Below are 23384 nucleotides of genomic sequence, written 5' to 3' on the forward strand. Positions count from 1 at the left end.
AATAACAAGTATAAACCTATCTTTATTTTATCATTTGAATGAAGGTTACTTTTCTGTAAAAAAAAAAAAGGCTGATAGAACGCCAAGGTCCAATATGCTAGTTGGCCCAATTATTGGGCCCACTTTACATGAGCGCTCTTTCTAGAAGATAGTAGAAGTAGAAGGAATTAGAGTTAGTTAGCAGTAGCACTTTCCTTGATTTTACGGAATGTTCTGTTATAAAAGGGAGGGAAGGGTAGTGAATAAGTCATGAAGAAAGTTTTTGAAAGTTTGTTTAGGCCTTAGGGGTAAGTTCTCTCTGGTGTAGTAACTTAGCTCTGATAGGTATTCTCTGAACACTAAATTATCTTTTCATTTCCTATTTCCACCATTGTAAAGCTCTTGAGTTCATCATTTTATCATTCAATAATATACAGTTCGTTTCTTGATTTTTCGGGTTCTATTATAAACCTTCTCCGATTCTTAAAGGACAAATCTAGCAAAGACTCTGGCAATGGCTTCCTCATTGTCGAGTCTTGATGTTGTTTCCTTTTGGTTTTCATATGGCTGTCATGGTTGGCAATTCTGGCAGACCATATGATAGTGTTTTTACTGCTTTCTTTTACTTTCTTTTTTATGTACTCACCAGATTCATTCTGTAAAAATGATAAGGCAAAATTGTTTTCAAATATGGTTTCGGATATTAGGAAAGATTTAGAGGTTAATGAGTTCTATCCAAATATGGTTTCGGATAGAACATTATGGCGTTATTTGATCCATGTAGTCGACTCCACTTAGTGGGATAAGGCTTGGTTGTTGTTGTTCTTGTTGTTGTTGTAACCAATGAAAATGTTCTCTCTGTAATGGTGGTAAGGTGTTCATCTCTGTTCTAGAACAATTCAGTCTTTTTTTACCAACTGTTGAAGACTTTCTTCCTATATATTCCTGCTCAGGACTCACACCTAACAATGAAAATTGTTGATAAATTAAATAAATAAATCCAATTTTGAGAACTTCAATGTATAAGAATATTGGGTTTGGATTTTGCTGCAAATTTAAGATGTTGGTTTGTGATTTGCTAGGGATAGGGTTTAGAGGAGTTCAGAACTGGTATTAGTTTTAATTATGAGTTTTATTCCCTTTTTGGGTCAAAAACTCATTCTTCCCGCTTGATGATGTTTGATTCTATAGTTGCTAGATCTCTGTCACTTATTTACAATCCATAGAAAATTTGTGCATTCTGAATTTCTGATTCCTCTTTATTTTGGGGTCCACTCTAAGTTCTTAATATCTTTTGTTTGTTTAATTTTTTTGTTGAATTACTCTAACTCCTTAAAGCCAGAATAGATTGGCAAGCTCTGTGGTTAAGATTGTGTCGTGGAATGGAAGAACTGGTTTTAGATTATAAAAAAATATTGTTAACTTTTTCCCTCAATCCACTAGAATTTGCGACAATTTACATCTTTTAGCTGACGCTTTATCGCATTGGCTCACATAACTTGCTTCACAAACATTTTGATTAGAAATTAGTTTAATAGTACATTCAGCTTCTTCTTTTTATATGTGCTTTTCAAATTTCAATGAGTAGTATGTATATTGAGGAATCATTTCATTCGCCTTGCACAGAAGCAGAAGGTTCAACACGTGGAAAGAGTGGTTCGGCATTTCCCTCAAACAAAGCCTATAGCTGCTGCTAATGCTAAAAAAAGTAAAACCGAACTGTCAGATGATCTTCTAGATGCAGTAAGTATAAGTTTCATTACTGATCTTTTGTCCTTTAATTTTGTAAATATGTCAACATGTGTTAAATCATTGGTTTTTAATTGAAGATTTTCCCACTATGACCCTTGCAGGTATTTGGCGGCTTGTAATGCATGTATTGATTGATCTTCCAATATGGGGTGATGCTACCTTGATGTATTTATTCATTTGAATTCAGGTTTTAAAACTGGTAATCAAAGTAATCTGTATACAAAACAGGCAATAATGTCAAATGGAGTTGAATTTTGAATTGAACTAGACCTCGTTTTCCATGTTCTGTTACAAAATGTTAAGTTATGAGTTGTAGTGTAAACTCCAAATCTATTGTTGTCTAGAATGCTAAGTACTTTGATTCCAATATAATGTTATTTGATTATGAATATAGCATTATTGTTCTGAAAATCGTACAAGGTAGATTGTGACATTACGTATCTACAATTCGTGCTTGAAACCTTTAATTTTGTATCAACATTCTTGATCAATTTCTTTCAAAATACTATAATTCTGAAGCAACAACAAAGGAGAAATTTGAATCTCTTGATCTCACCTTATTATTGTTAGAATAAGAGCATGAACAAAGATATAAATTTGGTGTTTATGATTTGTACTCTATAAAATATGTGAAATGGAGAATCTTATGCTGGAAAAGATTGATTGGATTTTAACATGAGGATGTGTCTGTTAATCTAATGAAGACAATATCATGTGTTTCTTCTTTGAGTTAGGCTTAATGCATTATCTGATTGTGTGTGAGTATAAATCTTGTATTGTGCAAGAATTTATTAACGACTGTTTCTTTTTTCACCTATTAGTTTCTCATGCGTCCTACTAAGTTTATATTTTATTATAATCTAAAAAAGCGTTAACACCCTAAAAAATCCTATGAAACACATTAAAACATCCTTAGAAATCATTATGTATATGATAGGGTGCACGAGAAGAAAGAAGAGTGAGAAAATAAACTGTCATTGTTAAAATGTTATATGATAAAATTTTAATTTTTTTAAGAAGATAAAATTTTCATTATTAAAAAGGTATCACATTTTCATTTTTAAACACTCACAACAAGCATAGAAAAAAAATCCATTCTATGATCCAAGTGTCTTCACTCACTTGCATTCTCGACCGTAGATAAATACACATCTAAAGGCTCACATCATTTAAACATCAAACACATGCAACATCACATGCCTCTCTAACTCTTATTTTATTTCCATCTTCAGCTTCAAGCAATCTCATCTTTCTCATTTACTTTTCTCTTTTTTCTATTTTTGTTCTTCTACAAAAAATAAATAGCTTAATTAAAATTAAAATTCTCAAGAGGTTGAGAATTTAACTTACTTTTTAGTATAAATATGACCACAAAGTCAGTGATACGAAAACCACAAAATTTATTTCTCTTTGCTTTTACCATGACCATATTCAATTTCTTGCTATATAATTGATTTCATTCCTTGCCTTTGGTTTCTAATTTTTCATCTCATTTTGTTCTTAAGCTTTTAATCGTTGATCTTGTTTTATGAAACCTGTTTATACAAAGTCGTTATTGATATCTTCACATAATTCTACTTTTTTATCTTCTTTGTTATTACAAAATTCGCTGGTTGCTGCAAATTGAAAACACCGTGCTTGTTCACTCTTTCTTCTACCCATACCTCATTAGTATCATTTATTTTATTATGTAATTTTTTTGTTTCTTTGACAAAGTATGTTATGTTTGGAATTTGGTCTTTACTCTTTTTTGTCATCGGACTTAGTTTGGTTAAACAAGCTCTAGTTAATCATTTGCAAAATGTTGTTCGCAACCAAGTTAATATTGTACATAAACAGCATAGCTCTTATCTGGAAGACATTATTGTACAAGTGCCTCCATACATATAAAGTCTACATTAGGAGATTAAAAATGTGATGGAAAACAAACAAAGGTCAAAGATATCATCTATATTCTGGTTGTATAAAAATCCAATGGTAAAATGTATCAAAAAGTTTTTTTTTTACTCGATGAATATTGTCAAACATACTGTGATCACAATTCTACTAATTTTTTTATCCGCATCTAAAAACCGAATTAGAAAAAAAAATGACGCGTGACATTGAGTGTAAAATGCTCAACATCACGCAACATGATGCTTATTGGGTTTATGGAGGAGGACCCCTAAAATAGAGGTATTTGTGATTGTGTTGTTTTCAGTGATTTAAATCATGTTAAAAGACTTTTTTTTTATACCATACACCCTACAAGACATTTTAAACAATAATAATAGATGATATTCTCAATGACAATTTGAAACCCATGACCGTTTTGATCTTCAAATTTAAACTATTTTGGAGGCACTTGAATGGACATAATACATGGTTTGAACTTTGAACAAGTCCAGGCGGTACAAGAATCGACATCTTGTTGATTACAATCATAGACCAAAACTAGAGCATGTTAAAAACCAACACACATCGGAGGTGCAGATGGATAAGCGAACCAAGTCGCTTGATTTGATATAAAAAAGTTCAATAATAGCTCTTGGGATCTCAAGGCAAGTAAAGAAACTATTTTTCCTCTCTGTATTTTTCATTTTACTCTCTTAACAAGTAAATACACTTATTTTTGTTTAACAAGTAAATACACTTATTGTTGTTTTAAAATGATCGAAATGCTACTACAAATGAGACTTCTATTTGTAGGCTACCAACTGATATTTCTCAACCACTTATATTTATGTCACCATAGAAATATGAATAATGGTAAACCAATTTGATTGACAAATTGCCACAAACTTTACCGTCGTTCGTATTCATCAGTTGACAAAGGTTGCAATTCCCTTCAAAAGTCAACAAAGGCAATTTTACATGTTTTCACAATCTCCCACTTAAAGTGGTAAGTAAGAGATTATGAAAACATATATGTTGACTTTTGAACAGAAATGGAACCCTTGTTCACCTGTGAATATTAAGACAATGAAGTTTTTGCATTTGCAATCTGATTGGTCGGCCATTGTTAATATTTTTACGACAACATAAATACAAGTGGATAGGAAATATCACTTGGTATCCTATAAACAGAAGCCTTGCTTGTAGTATTTCGATCAGCCCATTACATAGAGTAACACAACATTAACAACAAGTTATTCCTTGTTGAGAGAGTGAGAGGACAAATACGAACAGGAAACATATTTTTTTCTCCTTTGTTCCGTGTTAATATTCTCCTATTTACAATATGGAGTATGACAATTTGACTTACCATGTTCAAGAAATAGAAGCTTAGAAAATAGGATGGTTTCTCTCCCCCTCCTTCTAACACTTCTCAAAACACGCAATTTGTTTGGATTACACAATCTAGACGTGCAAAAATAAGAAATCGTCGTTTTGTGCATAAGAAAATTGTGTAACTTTTGTTTCTAATTCTTTTGACTGTCGCGATTATTTTTATCACCGACCTATAAATTGACATTTCTTTAATTATATTTAATGATCAATGTCGCATGAAATTAGAATCAAGGTAGAAGCAATGCAGTCAATCACCTCCTTAACTTTATCCTAACTGGTTCAGTACAGATTTGGATAATTGAAGGAGTGTTAGTTGTATAATTAAAACTATAAGTAGTTAGTTTGTTAGTTACTTAATCTACATATTAGCTTAATAAGATTGAGTTAGTTAGAGATTAACTTGATCACAAGGTTACTTGTTTATCAAGTAATTGCATTTTGTTAACATCCTCTCTCTTTATATAATATAGGGTTATTGCACTTGTATTTTGCATTTTCTCTATACAATAAAATTCACATAGTTTTATTCTCATATTCTTCTCCTGAATATTTCATCTCACACAATAGTGCTTTAGCTTTTCAATCCAACACAACTCTTCTCCATAGTTGAGAATATAAAGGACCAAATTTATCATGTCATCACACACAATGTTCTAGAATTTCTGATATAAAATAGTAGGGATACATTCTAATGGTCTTAATGCAGCTGTAGTTTTGATCAGCTTTGGAGAATAACGAACCGGAGATCAAACTAGCAAGAATTTCAAGTCATGATTCAACTGTTTGACACGAAATGGAGAAATATATGAAATGGGAATTATGAGTGTTTAATAAAATTTTCAAATCTATATTATTTTAAGGTTGCATATTCAGTGAATCTTGCTAAGAATGTCTAAAGAACATTGGTTAGTGATTTCATAAAATAAAAAATAAAAAATTCTTAAATCTATCTACCTATGGGTATCCATTACTTTATACATCCTACGTCGTGTTGTGTTAACCTCTTATAACATAATTTTATTGGAGTATCGTTGTGCCCAACTTTAATGAACCCTATTCCTATCTTCATTCCATGATCCAAGTGCCTTAATTCACTAAATTGCATTCTCGACCGTTGATGATTCATCATCTAAAGGCTGATATTTCAACCGATCACCACTCATTTACCATCTTAAGGTCAATCTTCTTCTCCTAACTGCTTTATTTCCATGTGAAGCTAAATCCAATTTAATCTTTCTCATTTAGCTTTTACTTTTTTCCATTTGTATGCTTCAAAAAATAAAAAGATTAATTAAAAATAAAATTCTCAACAAGTTAAGGCACGCGCAACACAAAACTTTAACCTAACTTTTCCTATAAATATGACCACAAAATCAATGATACCAAAACCACGAAGTTTATTTCTCTTTGCTTTTAACTGATGTTTAGAAAATTTATTTCTCTCTGTGCATCACCATTTTAAATTTCTTGCTATCTACTAGTATTGCTTTGATCCCTTATTCTGCTCCAAACTTGATTATGTTTTCTCTATGTTTGGATTTGGACTCTGGTCTTCACTTTTATTTCTTTCTTATTGGACTTGGTTTTGTTAAACAAGTTCCACTAACAAATCATTAATGATAGTTTTTGTACGTAATTAACTAACCAATACCCAAAGAAACACACTATCACTCGAACACTCTCATAAAATGTTCTTATTTGTATATGCTCTCAATTTCAAAAGTCGCATGGCTTTTATGTGGAAGAGATAAATTAAGATTGTACAAATAGTATTAGTTCAAAAGTACATACTTTACATTCAAAAATAAAAAAATGCGATGGAAAACAAATTGAGGTTGACGATATCATATATAGTATGATCATTTGAAAATAAGTAAAGAATAAACATCAATAAACTTTTTTAGCATGATGAAAATCTCCTAATTCAATTTAATCACAGATGTTTTAGGGTTCTCACCTGAAAACCAAATAAGCAATGAATGATGCGTGACTTTAAGTGTGCATAATGCATTGATTTCACGCGACATATAGTTTCTTGAATTTATGGGAGAGGACCCGTAGAATAAAAGAGATTATGATTATGTTGTTTTGGTGATTTCCCTCGTGCTCAATAGGCTTATTTGTAATGTATCTTTTAACCAATCATAATTTATAGATGAAATTGTTGAGAAAGTTTGAACTATATTATTTAGAAACTCTTTGAGAAACACCCAAACACTCTCGTAAAACGTTCTACTCAGAAAATGCTCTCGATTTCAAGTCTCGTAGCTCTTATGTGGAAGAGATGAATTAAGATTGTACAAATGGTATTAATTCAGATTGACATTCATCAAATTAAGTGGCTTCAATAGTAGAGTCTAAATTTGTAGGTTAAAGAAGTGACGTAATACAAATTGAGGTCGACCATATCATATGTAGTAGTTTGGTCATTCAAACGATACAGTAGTGAAGACAACGTCAATATATTTTTCTTTAACATATGAAGATCACCCAACAAAATGTTATCACAGATATCTCGCATTTTGGCTTCTTGTCCATAAATTAAAGAAGCACTGAATGACGTTTGATGTTGGGTGTGCAAAATACACTCAACTTCATGTGACATACTGCAACTGAAACTTGTGGATGAGGAACCAAAACATAGACATATTTGTGACAATGTTGTTTTTTGTTATTTCAATCGTGTTCAAAAGACTTATTTATGTTGTATGTACATGTTAACACACATCATAGGTATCAAATGGCTAAGTGAACCGGGTCTCTCGATTTGGTATAAAAAAACTCAATAATAGCTCTTCGGATGCAAATGGATAATATATAGTTTTGCAATGGTCGATTTTATCGTCTGCGATATAACAATGATTGTGTACTTCTACTTGACAATGTGTTGTTCCATGTGCGAGGATTACATTTTTCTAATATTCACTATAACTTTTTAGTATTTATTTAGTTGTTTAATGGTTTTGTTCTTCACATATTAAAAGATGGAATAAGATTTGCCTTTGCTATCTCGTCAAATTTTGATATGTTTAATTTCTTGAGAGCATTTTTTCCCCTTTAACTGCTAAAGTTAAACACTTCTTCCGGTCTCAATTTTAAGCAACTTTTACCTTTAAGATTCATTGAATGAATGATATATGTAGTTTGTAATATAGACAACATATCCTTTATTGAATGAACCTAAAAAATAATAGATTATTCATAATCAAGACGGTGGGAGTATGCTCAAATCTCCTATTCGTTTATGCATAAGTAATATAGCTGTGGAGTTTGATCTTTTCTTTTAACTCTTATATGTTGAAGAGTTGAGAATATAAGTTGTATTTTGGATCCATAAAGGTAAAAGTCTTCATGTTTTCCACTTAAAAGTAAGATGAAGAATAATTACTCCTTCCAGACTTACTTATACGCAAAACTTTCTTCTTCTTCTTTTTTGACAAGATAAGCAAAACTTTCTTGTTTAATTAAGAAATATTTTGTCCATAATAAATATCATATTAAATTTGTATTAGGATTTAGGACTATGCTCTCAACTTAGAAAATAGGACGGTTTCTCCCCCTCCCCATCTCTCATCACTTTTCAAAACAAATTCCCTTCAAAAGTCAACAAAGGCAATTTTACATGTTTTCACAATCTCCCACTTAAAGTGGTAAGTAAGAGATTGTGAAAACATATATGTTGACTTTTGAACAGAAATGGAACCCTTGTTGACCTGTGAATATTAATTAAGACAATGAAGTTTTTGCATTTGCAATCTGATTGGTCGGCCATTGTTAATATTTTTACGACAACATAAATACAAGTGGATAGGAAATATCACTTGGTATCCTATAAACAGAAGCCTTGCTTGTAGTATTTCGATCAACCCATTACATAGAGTAACACAACATTAACAACAAGTTATTCCTTGTTGAGAGAGTGAGAGGACAAATACGAACAGGAAACATATTTTTTCTCCTTTGTTCCGTGTTAATATTCTCCTATTTACAATATGGAGTATGACAATTTGACTTACCATGTTCAAGAAATAGAAGCTTACTTGTACTCTTATCATTTCTTGATATGCTTGTACTCCTATTTTGAACAAAATGCTACTACAAGTGATGCTTCTAATTATGGTTTGATTCAGATCATCCATAATGCCTGTGTCATCTTATACTATTTTTGTTTCTGGATATGCTTGTTTGGTTGCTTCTAATTTTTGCAAATAATAAGAATTTTAAGAGTGAGTGTGGTTGAAGATTATAGAGGTTTGGTGGTTGATGAGAATTTAACCTGAGTCTTTTGTAGCCGTTAGGTGATGATTTTAAATTGTGGTCAGCAAAATGTAGCTCTTACTCATCAATATCATTTAACCATAATTTTTTAATCTATAATTTTTTATTTTTTTTATTCTTTGAACATACACAGTTACATCCAAATAACTAATATGTAACCAAAAGAATACAAATAACTAATATTAGTTCTCTCATTTGTATTAAATGTAATTTTGGTCTCTCTATTTTGGTCAAACTGTAATTTTGATCCCTATTTCTAAAGATTCTCAGCAATTAGACACTTCATTTTAACATCATATCACCTAATTTATTAGAAGCAGTTATATGTAGTGTTCAATTTTCAGTAAGTATTATGCATATTGAAGAATCATTTCATTTGCCTTGCTCAGAAGAAGCAGAAGGTTCAACAAGTGGAAAGAGTGACCAACGGCGAAGTCAACAATATTTCCATGAGAAGACTACATATAATTTTTTTTTTAAACAAATAGTAAATCTAACCAGGCAGACAAAAAAACTCACAATAACTATTACTTATATAAAGTGTTTTTCATAAAATACACTTGATTCAACAAGAACCGATTATACCAAAAATGCAGCAACAACATACTAGTCCATAGTAGAACCGCATATTGTACCAAAAAAGCTATAACAAAGGAAATAAAAACTAATAGTCGCTATTTATGAAAATCGAACTCGACCCTTCAAAGACTCAAACTCATTCATAATTGCATCTGAGCTAAAATGACTTGCAATGTCATTTTTAATGTAAATAACCAAGTTATTTGCAAGAAAATAATCACTCATTTTGTTTCTTTATTTTGTCTTGAGTTTACTTCTCTTGATTATGCAGCCAATGCCAATTGCAATATGTGAGCATAATAATGGACATATAAGCACATGACAATCTCTAAGCATCAAAGCTTCCAAGCCATTCCATTCACCGCGCCTATTACTAGCACCATCATATCCTTGACCTCAAATATTTTCAACTTCAAGGTTGAAACGAGAAAGAATAGTTACCAACTCATTTTTCAAGGTCATTGCACTAGTAACATGGACAACATCAAAGAACCGTTCTTGAAATTTCCTCTATTATTAGAGGTTGTATCTTCATTATGAGCTCTAATTGCACAACCTTGAAAAGTTAACCATCTTACACAATCAATGCTAGCTTTGAGTCTAAGTCGATTTTTCTCAATCTCTTCTAAACTTTGTCTTTTAGTCGTTCAATATGTTGTGATCTTGACAACATAGCCTCACAAGATTGGACACAAATATTATGTGGAGAGTTTGGTTTGTTTCCAACATGATTTAAAAGTAGTCCATTTTCAATTCCCCACTATTTACTTTCATCCAAGTATTAAATCCTTTTTCAATGAAAGCATTAGAACTTGGACGATTAGAAGCCTCTCTACCAAAAAGGTAGCATGGGAAACAAAAGATAGAATCTTTTTCATGAGAATAATCTAACTAAGAAGGAAATAATTCAAACCAAGAAGCTTGAAACAACGAGGATAATCATCATTTGATAAAGGATACATTCAAAGAATAGGTTGGCATGACTCATGTTTAAGATAAGCACTGCAAATTTCATCTCTTTGATTTACTGATTTACAAGAAAGTCCCAAATCATTGGTCGCAATCCTGGATCTTCTTCAATTTGAGAACGACTCATTCTTCACGACAAAGTCTTTGGCGCTTTGGCTTAGATTGTTCATATTCTTGAGATGAAGTATTGAGATTGGATGCTTTAATTAGAGAGGAACCACTTGCAGCATTTGTATTCATTATTTTAAAGAATTTGTCAATAGTTTTCATTTTACTCATATCTAAAATAATAAATCAAATAAACATACAAATTTTTGTTGTTTAAATGTCACAAAATAATAAGAACCAAAAGTAAAGCTATATAATATAGGAGAATGCTAACCATTGCCCTTTGGGCATTGGTTAAAGTACTGAAATAAGTAATTTTGCATCGAAAGTGGTGTAATTATTGCTAAGAAAAAGGTAAAGACTTGTATTTTCAAGACAAAGTTTCTTTTAATGGAATCCTTAACCATTGCCCTTAGGGCACTGGTTAGCAACAAGACCCTATAATATAACACAAATTGTTTTAACCTATTTTTTTTTTTTTGCTAACCTAAAACTAATTTTTTTTATTTTATATAATTGCTAAACTAAAACATTAAAAAGTATAAAAACTAAGTATAGAAATATAGTGGCTTGTGAGTTGTGAACAAGTGTCTGGTGTGGTGCTATCTGCTAAATAATTCTAAAGCAAATTACAAATGAAAATTATTTGATCAAACCTGTGTGAATGTCTGATGTTTGTGCGATTGAGAAGAATCTTTGTTGCCGGTTGGTACGGTCTCATCCAATTACAAACGAAATGAGTGTGTTTCTGAGAGTCTTCTGTTTTTGTTGTCATATTTTATTTGTTAAACCAAAGAATATTACTATGTTTCTTTGGTGTTAATCCTCTAGTTCTTATAAGATGAGATTAAATAATTTGAAATTCAACAGGAAAGTAGATAAGGGTGGAAAAAAATTATTCCATCTAAAATAAAACTTGGGGTAGCTAAATATATATATTATTAGTGGTAACTAGATATAAAAATATACCTACTCATTAATTTTTTTTTGGTAGTTAAATATATATATATATATATATATATATATTAATTATTATTATTATGGGTGCTGCTACCTTTTTTTTGAGGGAGGGGTGCTGCTACCTTGATGTATTTATTCATTTGAATTCAGGTTTTGAAACTGGTTATCAAAGTAATCTGTATACAAAACAGGCAATAATGTCAACCAACGTTTATTCTCCCTTTATCATATTTTCTTCTAGCACCATTATTCTTTTTATCAATCTCAATAATGAAGATGCTTTGTATTTGCCCCCATTTTCGAGTTGATAAGGAAGATTATTCATATATTGATGATTTAGAAAACTTCATCCACAATAAAGAAAAAATATGTTCGAGTGATTATGACAATGATTTCTACAAATTTCACCAGCTTGAAGAGTGTGAAATTAACACCATCCCAAAAGGGTACAAGATAGATTGTGGTGACATGAGAAAAAATATGATAGATTGGTTGATAGACGCACACTATGGCATGGCCTAGAACTCGAGTTCGAAACCTTTTATCTATGTGTCAACATTCTTGATTGATTTATTTCCAAATCCAATTTTGAAGCAAAAACAAAGGAGGAATTTGAATTTTGTTATTTCACTTAATTATTGTTAGCCTCCAAGTATGAAAAAAGATTTAGAGTTTATGATTGGCAATACATATCACAATATTCTTTTACTCCATATGAAATATGTGAAATGGAAAATTGCATATTGCAATAGCTTGATTGGATTTTAACGGTTGGAACATCCTATGTGTTTCTTGTGAAAACATGTCGATAACTCATTTTCTTCGGCTTCACTCTCCTCTTCAAGTGCTTCCTTAAGTGAAGTCGCATCTGAGGTATTTTGGTAATTATACATGCTATATTTTTATATTAATTTATTTGTTAAAATAAATTCAAATTTTTAATGAATTTCGACTAGACAATATCCATGTGCCTTCATTGACTTGTATTCTCGGCCGTAGATAAATACACATTTAAAGACTCACATCACATTAAATATCAACAACACAGGAGCCTTGTCAATCTTCTCTTGGATAATTTATTTCCATCTTAAGCTAAATTCAAATTCATCTTTCTCATTTACTTTTAACCTTTTTCCATTTTTTGTTGAAATTCTAACTGCTCGAGGCACGTACAACTCAAAGACTTTAACCTAATTTTCAGTATAAATATGACCACAAAGTCACTAAGTTTCAGTATTTATTTGCTCTCTGTCTTTCTTCCACCCGTACCTTTTTATTGTCTTTTTATTATGTTGTGTTTTTCAAAATATGCTATCTTTTATTTCTTTTCTATTGGACTTAGTTTTGTTAAACAAGCTCCACTAAAAAATCATGAAAGATAGTGTTTTTTTGTACGAAATTAACCAAGAGTAATGCAATGGGTGTGTAATGAAAATGTGGGTTGACATGTTTGAAAGAAGGAAAAAATGTAATTTATTAATGCTATTTCGCTCCAAAATGTATGGCTAGTTAATCTCAGTTTAATTAGATGCTATTTCACTAATTTTATATTAGTTTTTGTTACGATTAAATTTGTTGCTGTTGTTTGAACTCTAGTTTTCTTTTTTCTAATTATAAAACTCTTCTAATGAAATATTACTCAAATGAAACACCAAAAACACCCAAACACTTACAAAACTCTCTTATTTGTAAATGCTCTTGATTTCAAAAGTCTCATCGCTTTTATGTGGATGAGATGAATTAAGAGATTGTACAAATTGTATTAGTACAAAGGTATACAATTTACATTCGAAGATTAACAATGTGAGTGAAAACAAATTGAGGTCGACAAGATCATCTTTGATATGATTGTTCAAAATATCACGTAAATAATACATGGTCAATAAACTTTTTTAACACGATAAAGATCACCAACATAACATGTAGCTATGTTTCCGGGTCCTCATCGAAAACCCAAAGAAGCAATGCATGATGCATGACTTTAAGTGTAGAAGGCATTTCATGTCACGCGACATATTGTTTTTTGTTGGATTTACGGGAGAGGACCCGTGAAATAGAGGTATTTGTGATTATGCTGTTTTTGTGATTTGCATAGTGCTTAAATGGCTTATTTGTAATGTATCTTGCTTGACCTTTTAAACTATCATGATATGGATGATATTGTCAGTGCAATTCGAATTCTATGTGAAGCACACTTGTCGGTCACTCCTTTTCTTCAGCTTCACTCTCCTCTTCAAGTGCTTCCTTATATGAAACGAATCTTGCAATATTTTGGTATTTCAACATGTTATATTTTTATATTAATTTATTTTTGAAATAAATTCAAATTTTTAATGAATTTTTACTACACACTATCAGTATCCAATGAAACTCCAATATACCTAATAATTTAAACAAAAATCACAATCCATGATCTAAGTGTCTCCATTGACTTGCATAGCTAGTTTTGATGATGTTTATGTTTAAGTCAGTTATTTGGATGATTGTTATGTTTTTATTTAGATAGATTAGTTACCATTGTGAAGCACCTGTTAATCTAAAGTCTCTCCAAATCTCCCGTGTCATTTACATATAGGTAGTAAAAAGTCTTGGAACAAGTTATCTAGAAAATATTTTTCTTTTTTATCCAGGGTTTGAAACTTGAAATCAAAGTAATTTGTATACATAAGGGGCAATAATGCCAAATGGAGTTGAATTTTGAATTATATTGGACAAGACCTGGTTTTCCATCGTTTTACCTTTGTTACAAAATGTTATGAGTTGTGAACTCCAAATCTGCTGTTGTCTAGAATGCTGAGTACTTTGATTCCAATATAATGTTATTTGATTATGACAAAAGACTGATTGGATTTTAACGGTTGCAACATCCTATGTTTTTCTTGTTAGAAACATGAAAGTGTGTCTGTTATCTAATGAAGACAATATCATGTGTTTCTTCTTTGAGTTTGGCTTAATGCATTATCCAATTGTGTGTGAGTATAAACCTTCTTGTATTGTGCAAGAATTATTGTTAATGATGTTTTTTTTTTTTCACCTATTAGTATTTCACGTGCACTATTGATTTTGGATTTTATAATTTAAAAAATATTAACGCCTTCCAAAACCCTATGAAACACGTTAAAACATCTAAAGGCTCGCATCATATATCCATCTTCACTTCTTCAGCTTCATCCAATTTCATCTTTCTCATTTACCTTTTTTCTTTTCCATTTTTGTGCTTAAAATTATAAAGAATTAATTAAAATTCTCAAGCTTTTTCTCATCTCACAAGGATTTTAACCTAACTTTCACTATAAATATGACCGCAAAATAAGTGATACAAACACCACAAAGTTTATTTTCTCTTAAAAAAAAATGTTTAAACAAAGTTTATTTTTGTGTGCATTACCATCACCATATTCAATTTCTTGCTATGTCCTGATATTAATTTTTTTTCCCTTGGTTTCTAATTTTTGCATCTCATTTTCTTCTTCAGTTTACAATATTTGATCTTGTTTTATGAAACCTATTTATAGAAAATAGTGTTAGTTCAAATATTTTTATAATATCAAAGCCATATTCATCCAACTAAGTGACTCCAAAAGTGTAGAGTTTATGTTCAGATATTAAAAATGCTATCGGTTTAACTAGCGATTCAACGATATCATCTATAGTTTGATCGTTTGAAAAATTTAGTAGGAAAAACATTATCAATAGTTTTTTTCCAACCAGCACAACGTGATCCAATGTGAGCGCAAATCTCAAACCTCTCAATTTGATTGAAATATAATTTTTTTTTAACAAAATTAGATTTCGAGATCATGTTGTTTTTTGGATTTTTGGGAAAGGACATGTAAAACAGATGTACTCGTGATTATGTTGTTTTTGTGGTGATTTCAACGGTGTTCAAATTACTTATTTGTATTGTGTGTCCTATTGGACCATTTAAACGATATGGGAGTAGATGGTATCGTTGATGTGAGATTGAACTCAATAGCATTTTCAATCTTTGAATGTAGATTATTTTAGAGGTTCCTTGGTTGGACAAAATACATTGGTTTGAATAAGTACAAACTTTACAAAAATTGACATCTTGTTGATTACCATGTAGACAAAAACTAGAGCATGTTAAAAGCTGTTACACATCAGAGGCACATAAATGACTAAGAAAACTGAGTTGCTTGATTTGATATAAAAAGGTCAACAATAGCCCTTGTCAATTTGCTGTTCGATGTGCTAGAAATTGAGGTTTGGTATAGCTAAGGTTTACAAATACAATATTTTCTATAACTCTAGAATTTATTTCAGCCTTGCACTTTGTAAAAATACTCTCTGTTTCATTTGTTTAAAGTATGTGTTTGTTTCAACTTGTTAGATGTGAAATTGTCTTATAAGTACAATCCGGTTGGTAGTTTTAATGATAATAATATTCAAAAGTTTGGGTTCAAACCCATGGATTCTCCACACTTAATGTGTGCAAGTCTAGTACCCTAGGCTACATAAAAGAAAATGCGAGAGTTTTGAAATGAAAGGTGAAGATGAAATGTTAGTTAAAGATAGGGGTTTTTCGTGATGTAGATTGATTCAGTTTTTAGACTAAAAGTCATTCTAATGCAAGATAAAAAGCATGTAGTTTGGTTTGGTTTGATGAACTTTTAAAATAAAAATCAAACCAAACAAACTAATGCGGTTTGGAATGGTTCTGTTGTGGTTTTTTATGACACGGTACAATTTTTAGTTTCCAACATCAAAATCAAAGTTAAAGTTAAAAACAATTTATTTTCAGCAATGTTTCAATTTCTTTCCAACATTATAATTTCATTTTTGTCCAATAATGTTGTCATCAACGTATATACCAAATTAAAAACATAGACCAAAATGTAACCCTGATAAGATATGTAAAAGACTATGATTTGATCATTCTCTAAAAGTTCTCATTGAGTTTCTCTCATAAGATGTATCTAACATAAACAAATTTGCAAAAGTGCAAGTAATAACAAACTAAAGCACATAAATATATTTTTGACATAAAAAGCAAAGAAGAAACTAGACGGGAGTAAAAATATGTTTTTCTATAAAACTTTACATTGAGTTCCTATGAATATTTGGTTGGATTACATAAGTTTAATTAATATTTCTCCTTTAACCTAAACCTTTAAAAAATAATCTCTCATGTTGCGGTTTGGTGAGGTTTAGTTCGGTTGGTAAAATAAAAATCGCAAATCTAACCAAACCGTGTGGTTGAGTCAAAAAGTAGTTTGAATACATTATAACCAAATACGGTTTTTTGTGGTTTCGGTTTGGGTAGTTTTGGTTTGTCATTTTTCTATTGGGTTGGTTCGGTTTTGAACATCCCTAATTAAATGAAAACAAGTTTTTGTCGCTTTCATTGTTTGCAAGAAACCACCCATAATGTAGTACACCCTCACTATTATAAACAAAACTCGGTAGTTTGATTCATTCAATTAATGATGTATGTGGTCTTTATTATAGACCACATACATCATTTAATGAATGAATATAAAATGCTGATTTTTGCTTATAATAGTGACCGAAAAGTGTATCTTTTTGTTAATAAATAAAATTAATATACATTTTAGAAAATAAAAATAGAAATATTTCGATAAAGTAAACGAAGGCTTAATTGTTTATCATATCTTCTCTTCTGTGTGGAGCAGCAGTGTAAAGCACAAATTCCATGAGGTTTCTAGCAATACTTCTTGGAATCTTGGAAATGGTCTCAATATTAATTTATCATTCCTGATTGAATTTCTCAAGCTTTCCCAATCCTACCTTCAATTATGAATAAAGTAACCATACCTGTGATAGAAAAAGAGGACAGACTTTTTTGGAAGCTCTCTCGATGGTGATTTCTCATTCAAGGATGCTTACCTTTTTCGTTCCTCAATTGATCAGAATATACATTGGGCGAAAACTATTTGGCATCAAAGTATCCCTCCTTCCAAATCCATGATGTTATGGAGATGCTTGCACAACAAGCTACCTACATATGACAACCTTTCTTCTAGAGGCTGTCAATTTCCTTCTATGTGCAGCGTTTGCAACATTACTGATGAAACAAACTCTCACCTCTTTCTTGAATGCATCTTTGCTAAAAGAATTTGGCAGTGGCAAAGTTCAGTTATTAGCATTCTTTGCAATTTCTCTTCAGTTTTGGAAATTGTGAGTTCTTGCAATAGAGGAATGAAACTAGTGATATCATTTCATTTACGTTGCACAGAAGCAGAAGGTTAAACATGTTGAAAGAGTGATTCGGCATTTCCCTCAAACAAAGCCTATAGCTGCTGTTAATGCTAAAAAAAGTAAAACCGAACTGTCAGATGATCTTCTAGATGCAGTAAGTATAAGTTTCATTCCCTATCTTCTGTCCTTTAATTTTATAAATATGTCAACATGCGTGAAATCATTGGTTTTTAATCGAAGATTTTTCACTATCACCCTTGCAGGTATTTGGCGGCTTGTAATGTATGTATTGATTGATCTTCTAATATGGGGAGATGCTGCTACTTTGATGTTCTCAAAATGTAGCATTATTGTTCTCAAAATCGTACAAGGTAGATTTTGACATTACGTTTCTAGAATGTGTGCTTGAAACCCTTTATTTTTGCGTATCAATTTCTTTCCAAATCTAATTTTGAAGCAACAACATAGGAGAAGTTTGAATCTCTTGATCTCGCCTCATTATTGTTAGAATAGAAGTATGAACAAATATATAAATTTGGAATACATAATACAATATTCTTGCACTATAGATGAAATATGTGTAATGGAGAATCTTATGCTGCAAAAGATTGATTGTATTTTAACAGTTGCAACATCCCATGTGTTTCTTCGTTGAGTTAGGCTTAATGCATTATCTGATTGTGTGTGAGTACAAACCTTGTACCGTGCAAGAATTTTTTAGGATTGTTTCTTTTTTCACCTATTAGTTTCTCTTGCATCCTAGTGATTTCAGATTTTATAATCTAAAAAGCGTTAACGCTCTCAAAAGCCTTACGAAACACATTAAAATATCTTTAAAAACCCTTCATTTTTTCATATTATATAATTTGAATAGAGTACATGATGTAGTATTTTTGCATCAAACAAAAGTAAGTATTTTTGTATATATCGTCTCCACAGGGACTAGCGCGATATTCAAGCCATTCAACAATCAATATGGTTCTAAGTGTATGGATTTAAAATATGTGTTGGTGTAAACTATATAAACTATTTGACATAAAAATAAAACGAGAAGAGATAGGGCGATTCCGCTTGAGGTCAGAGACATTCAACCAAGCGTAACAACTGCAATCTCTCGATCAATTAACGGGTTCTAGTATATTAAACAATATTATCACAATCATTTCTACAATATCCTTCGTGTCCAAAGTGATATCATTATTTCTAAGTTATCGTTTTGAACATCGATTTCCCAAACACTTAAAAGATAACAAAGTCGATCGGATAACTTAATAGACGATTTCACAACCGATTAAATGTCCGAAAGCATTAAGTTCTTGATTAAAGGTGATTATCAAAGATTAACAAACGTGTCAAGAGTGATAACTTAAGATAGATTGTTATTCTAGTTCTAGTTTCAAAAGTACGTGTCCATATCATTTTGAATCTCTTTGCAAGTATTGAAAACGAGAATAACAACAATATTGAATAAATAAGCTAGAACCATATATTAAAAGATCAAGAAATTACATAATAGCTAGGTTGAATACCTTAGAACCACAAGGTTTAGATGCAGCTACATATGTCTATGATAGCTTTGCAAAGGATGAAGAAAGATGAAGATTGCATGACAAGACTCATGATATCTCAATGAATCATGTATTGAATCTACTCCTAACTACCTTGCTTTGTGTTTCTCTCTCTAGAAATAGCTCTAACCTCTCTCTAAAAAAAAATCTAATGTCCAAAAATGTAATGTGTGTCGCCTGCTGTTCCATGGCCACAAAACGTGTGTTTTCTTCATATGTGTACCGCCTCTTTTATAATTGCTTCCTTGTGAATTTTTTTTTGTCTGCCCTATATTGAAAAGCAAATTCCAAATCTGCCCTACATGAAAAAGAAAGTCCAAAATTGCCCTACTTTTTCTCTCTCTCTTTATTCCCCGCAAAATGAAATTGCTGGAAAGGACACCCCCCAAACCTGTTTTGCGGGGAATAACATAATAAGACAAAAAAACAGGGCCTTCCCCCCAAAATGAAATTGCTGGGAAGGACACCCCCCAAACCTGTTTTGCGGGGAATAACATAATAAGACAAAAAAACAGGGCCTTCCCCCCAAAACGAAATTGCTGGGAATGACACCCCCCAAACCTGTTTTGCGGGGAATAAAGAGAAAGAGAAAAAGTAGGGCAGTTTTGGACTTTCTTTTTCATGTAGGGCAGATTTGGAATTTGCTTTTCAATATAGGGCAGACAAAAAAAAAATTCCTTCCTTGTGGCCTAGTTGCCTTCAGGGCCGTTCCTAGAGTTTTACGGGCCTTAGGCATAATATGAAAAAAGGGACCTTACATAATACATCATAATTAAATTTTAGCTCAATGTTGTGTTTTTTGTAGCTCGCCATTTCGTTTTTTTATTTCGCTTTTCACTACCAAATAAATGTTTTTTAGACAACATCTGAAAATAAATTAACTATTCTATATACACCAAACAAAATAAAATATCGTAGAAGTAGAGAAAAATAGCACATGCGAAGTAGACTGGAATTTTAGCACCCCATTTTCAACTAAAATAGAATTTCCTTTGTTACGAAAATTATCTCAATTTCTTGAATAATAAATATCGTCGATATTTTTAATATTAGTGAAGCACATTATTAGGAACAAAGGGCCCAAAAAAATATCACCAATTTCTTCGATAATAAATTTTCGAGCATATTATTAAGAACAACGAAATTTTTTTATAGGTGGGTGTATATAGAAATGTTTGTGCTGCATGGGATATATATAGCAAATCTCACTAAAAGGGCCAAAAACATTAACAGATTTCAGCTCATTCCTATATCATGTCAAAGTTTGGGCCTTTTCAGAGAATTTTGCTATATATACCCCCAAACTCCAAATATTTCGATATACACTCCCACCTTAATTTTTTTTGGGCCCCCTACTAGCAAGGGCCGTAGGCCGTCGCACTCGCGGCCTATGCCCCAGGGCCGGCCCTGGTTGCCTTCCAATTGTTTGCCAACGTGACTATCCACTAGACTTAATAATAGCTAGTGATAATCCATAAAAAAAAAAAATACAATTTACTCAAAATGACTATCCACTAGACTCAATAATAGCTAATGATAATCCACTAGATTCAATAAAATAAAAATTACAATTTATTTAAAATGACTCTAAATTAAGTACTAAACTAATAGAAATTGAATTAAAACTTAATTAAAAAGACTCTAAAAATGTGATATGACGGACTGTCATCAGTACACGAGAAGAAAGAAGGTTATATGATATAATTTTCATTATTTTATTTATTTTTTTTGTAAAGAAGATAAAAATTTCATTATTAAAAGGTATCACTTTTTCATTTTTAAACACCCACAAACAGCATAGAAAAAAAAAATTCATTCTATGATCCAAATGTTTTACTCACTTGCATTCTCGACCGTAGATAAAATAAACATCTAAAGGCTCTCATCATTTAAACATCAAACACATGCAACATCACATGCCTCTCTCCATCTGTTATTTTATTCCCATCTTCAGCTTCAACCAATCTCATCTTTCTCATTCACTTTTCTCTTTTTTTCTTTTTTCGATGGTCTAGTTAAAATTAAAATTCTCAAGCGGTTGAGAATTTAACCTACTTTTTAGTATAAATATGATCAGTGATACGAAAACCACAAAATTTATTTCTCTTTGCTTTTAAGTTTATACAATGTTTATTTCTCTCTGTGCATTACCACGTATTCAATTTCTTGCTGTATAATTGATTTCATTCCTTGCCCTTGGTTTCTAATTTTTCATCTCATTTTGTTCTTCAACTTTCAATCTTTGATCTTGTTTTATGAAACTTGTTTATACAAAGTCTTTATTGTTCTTCTTCACATAATTTCAGATTATTGGATGGGGATATTAATATTAGAAATCATCTTTATAATTTTGCTTTTTTATTAACTTATCTTTTTTGTTATTACAAACTTCGCTGGTTGCTGCAAATTGAAAACACCATGCTTGTTCTTTCATCTACCCATACCTCATTAGTATAATTTATTTTATATGTTATGTTTGGAATTTGGTCTTTACTCTTTTTTGTTATTGGACTTAGTTTGGTTAAACAAGCTCTAGTTATAATCATTTGCAAAAATCATCCCATGATCCAAGTATCTTCAACTTCATCTAATTTCATCTTTCTCATTTACTTTTTTCCTTTTCCATTTTTGTGCTTCAAAGAATAAAGAATTAATTAAAATTCTCAAGCTTTTTCTCATCTCCCAAAGATTTTAACCTAACTTCCAATATAAATATGACCACAAAATCAGCGCTACGAGCACCATATTCAATTTCTTGCTATGTCCTTGGTTTCTAGTTTTTGCATCTCATTTTCTCCTTCAGTATTCAATATTTGTTCTTGTTTTATGAAACATGTCTATACAAAGTCGTTATTGTTCTTTTTCACGTAATTCCAGATTATTCCATGGGAATATTAGAGACTGTTTGTTAGTAAAGAATAATCACTTTTAGAAGTATTTCATCTTTTTGTTACGGTTTTTAAAAAAAAAATTAAAATAATAAAAAAAATCAGAATTTTTTTTAAATGAGAAGTTGTTATGAGGGAGGTAATTTTGCATTAAGAAAATCATTTTTATTTAGTGGTATTCTTTTTAACTAGACTTTTGACCCGTGCGTCGCACGGGTTTTCTCGACTATAATAGAGACCAATAAATAATCTTTAACCCGTAAGATCATTGATATGGTAGAAAATATTTTCTTCAAAAAAAGACAAGAGGATAGGAATGAAATTGGTGGACAATACATTTTTTTAGATCGAATTTGTTAGGTTAAATAACTGCAAACCTAATAAAGCAAATGAGCGGGAAAAAAATTAGGTTAAGTTGCTGCAGACGTAACAAAATTAATAAATAAGGATTTGATGCATAGTTGTATTCAAACAAACTGAAAATTACTTTTTCAAAATTTGATTTTTAATGCAATAAAAGAAAAACAATAAAAAGGTGTGATTTTTATTACTAATTTTTATTTTATTTTATAAAAATGTGACTTTCATTACTCTATTTTTGGACTTAGTTTGAGTAAATTATTAATTCATTTCATGACCGAATTAATATTGTACAAAAGTCCCATAGCTCTTATGAGATGAATTAATATTGTATAGATAATATTAGTTCAAAGCCATATTCAGCCAACTAAGTGGCTCCAAAAGTGTAGAGTCTATGTTCGGAGATTAAAAATGATTCGGATCAATGCTGATTTAAACAATAGCATCTATGTTCTGATCGTTTAAAAAATCTAGTAAGAAAAACAATGTC

General features: G+C 31.0%; 1 protein-coding gene across 2 annotated transcripts in view; it reads left to right on the forward strand.

The window, feature by feature from the left end:
* LOC146913207 (RNA-binding (RRM/RBD/RNP motifs) family protein) overlaps window positions 1–23384 on the forward strand; it is a 28365-nt gene that overhangs the window by 3027 nt on the left and 1954 nt on the right. The window contains exons 6-7 of one of the 2 annotated variants that reach the window (XM_085716446.1): window positions 1606–1722; window positions 1833–2122. The exons of the other annotated variant lie outside the window; for it this stretch is intronic. Coding sequence (XP_085572572.1) covers window positions 1606–1722; window positions 1833–1850 — 135 coding nt within the window. The 3' untranslated portion in view covers window positions 1851–2122. Of the gene's footprint in view, window positions 1–1605; window positions 1723–1832; window positions 2123–23384 lie in introns of those variants that run through there. 2 annotated transcript variants of the gene reach the window in all.

Source organism: Medicago sativa, chromosome 6 (genome assembly GCF_051527215.1).
Source record: "Medicago sativa cultivar Bolivia chromosome 6, Bolivia_mono, whole genome shotgun sequence".
Classification (NCBI taxonomy): Eukaryota; Viridiplantae; Streptophyta; class Magnoliopsida; order Fabales; family Fabaceae; genus Medicago; species Medicago sativa.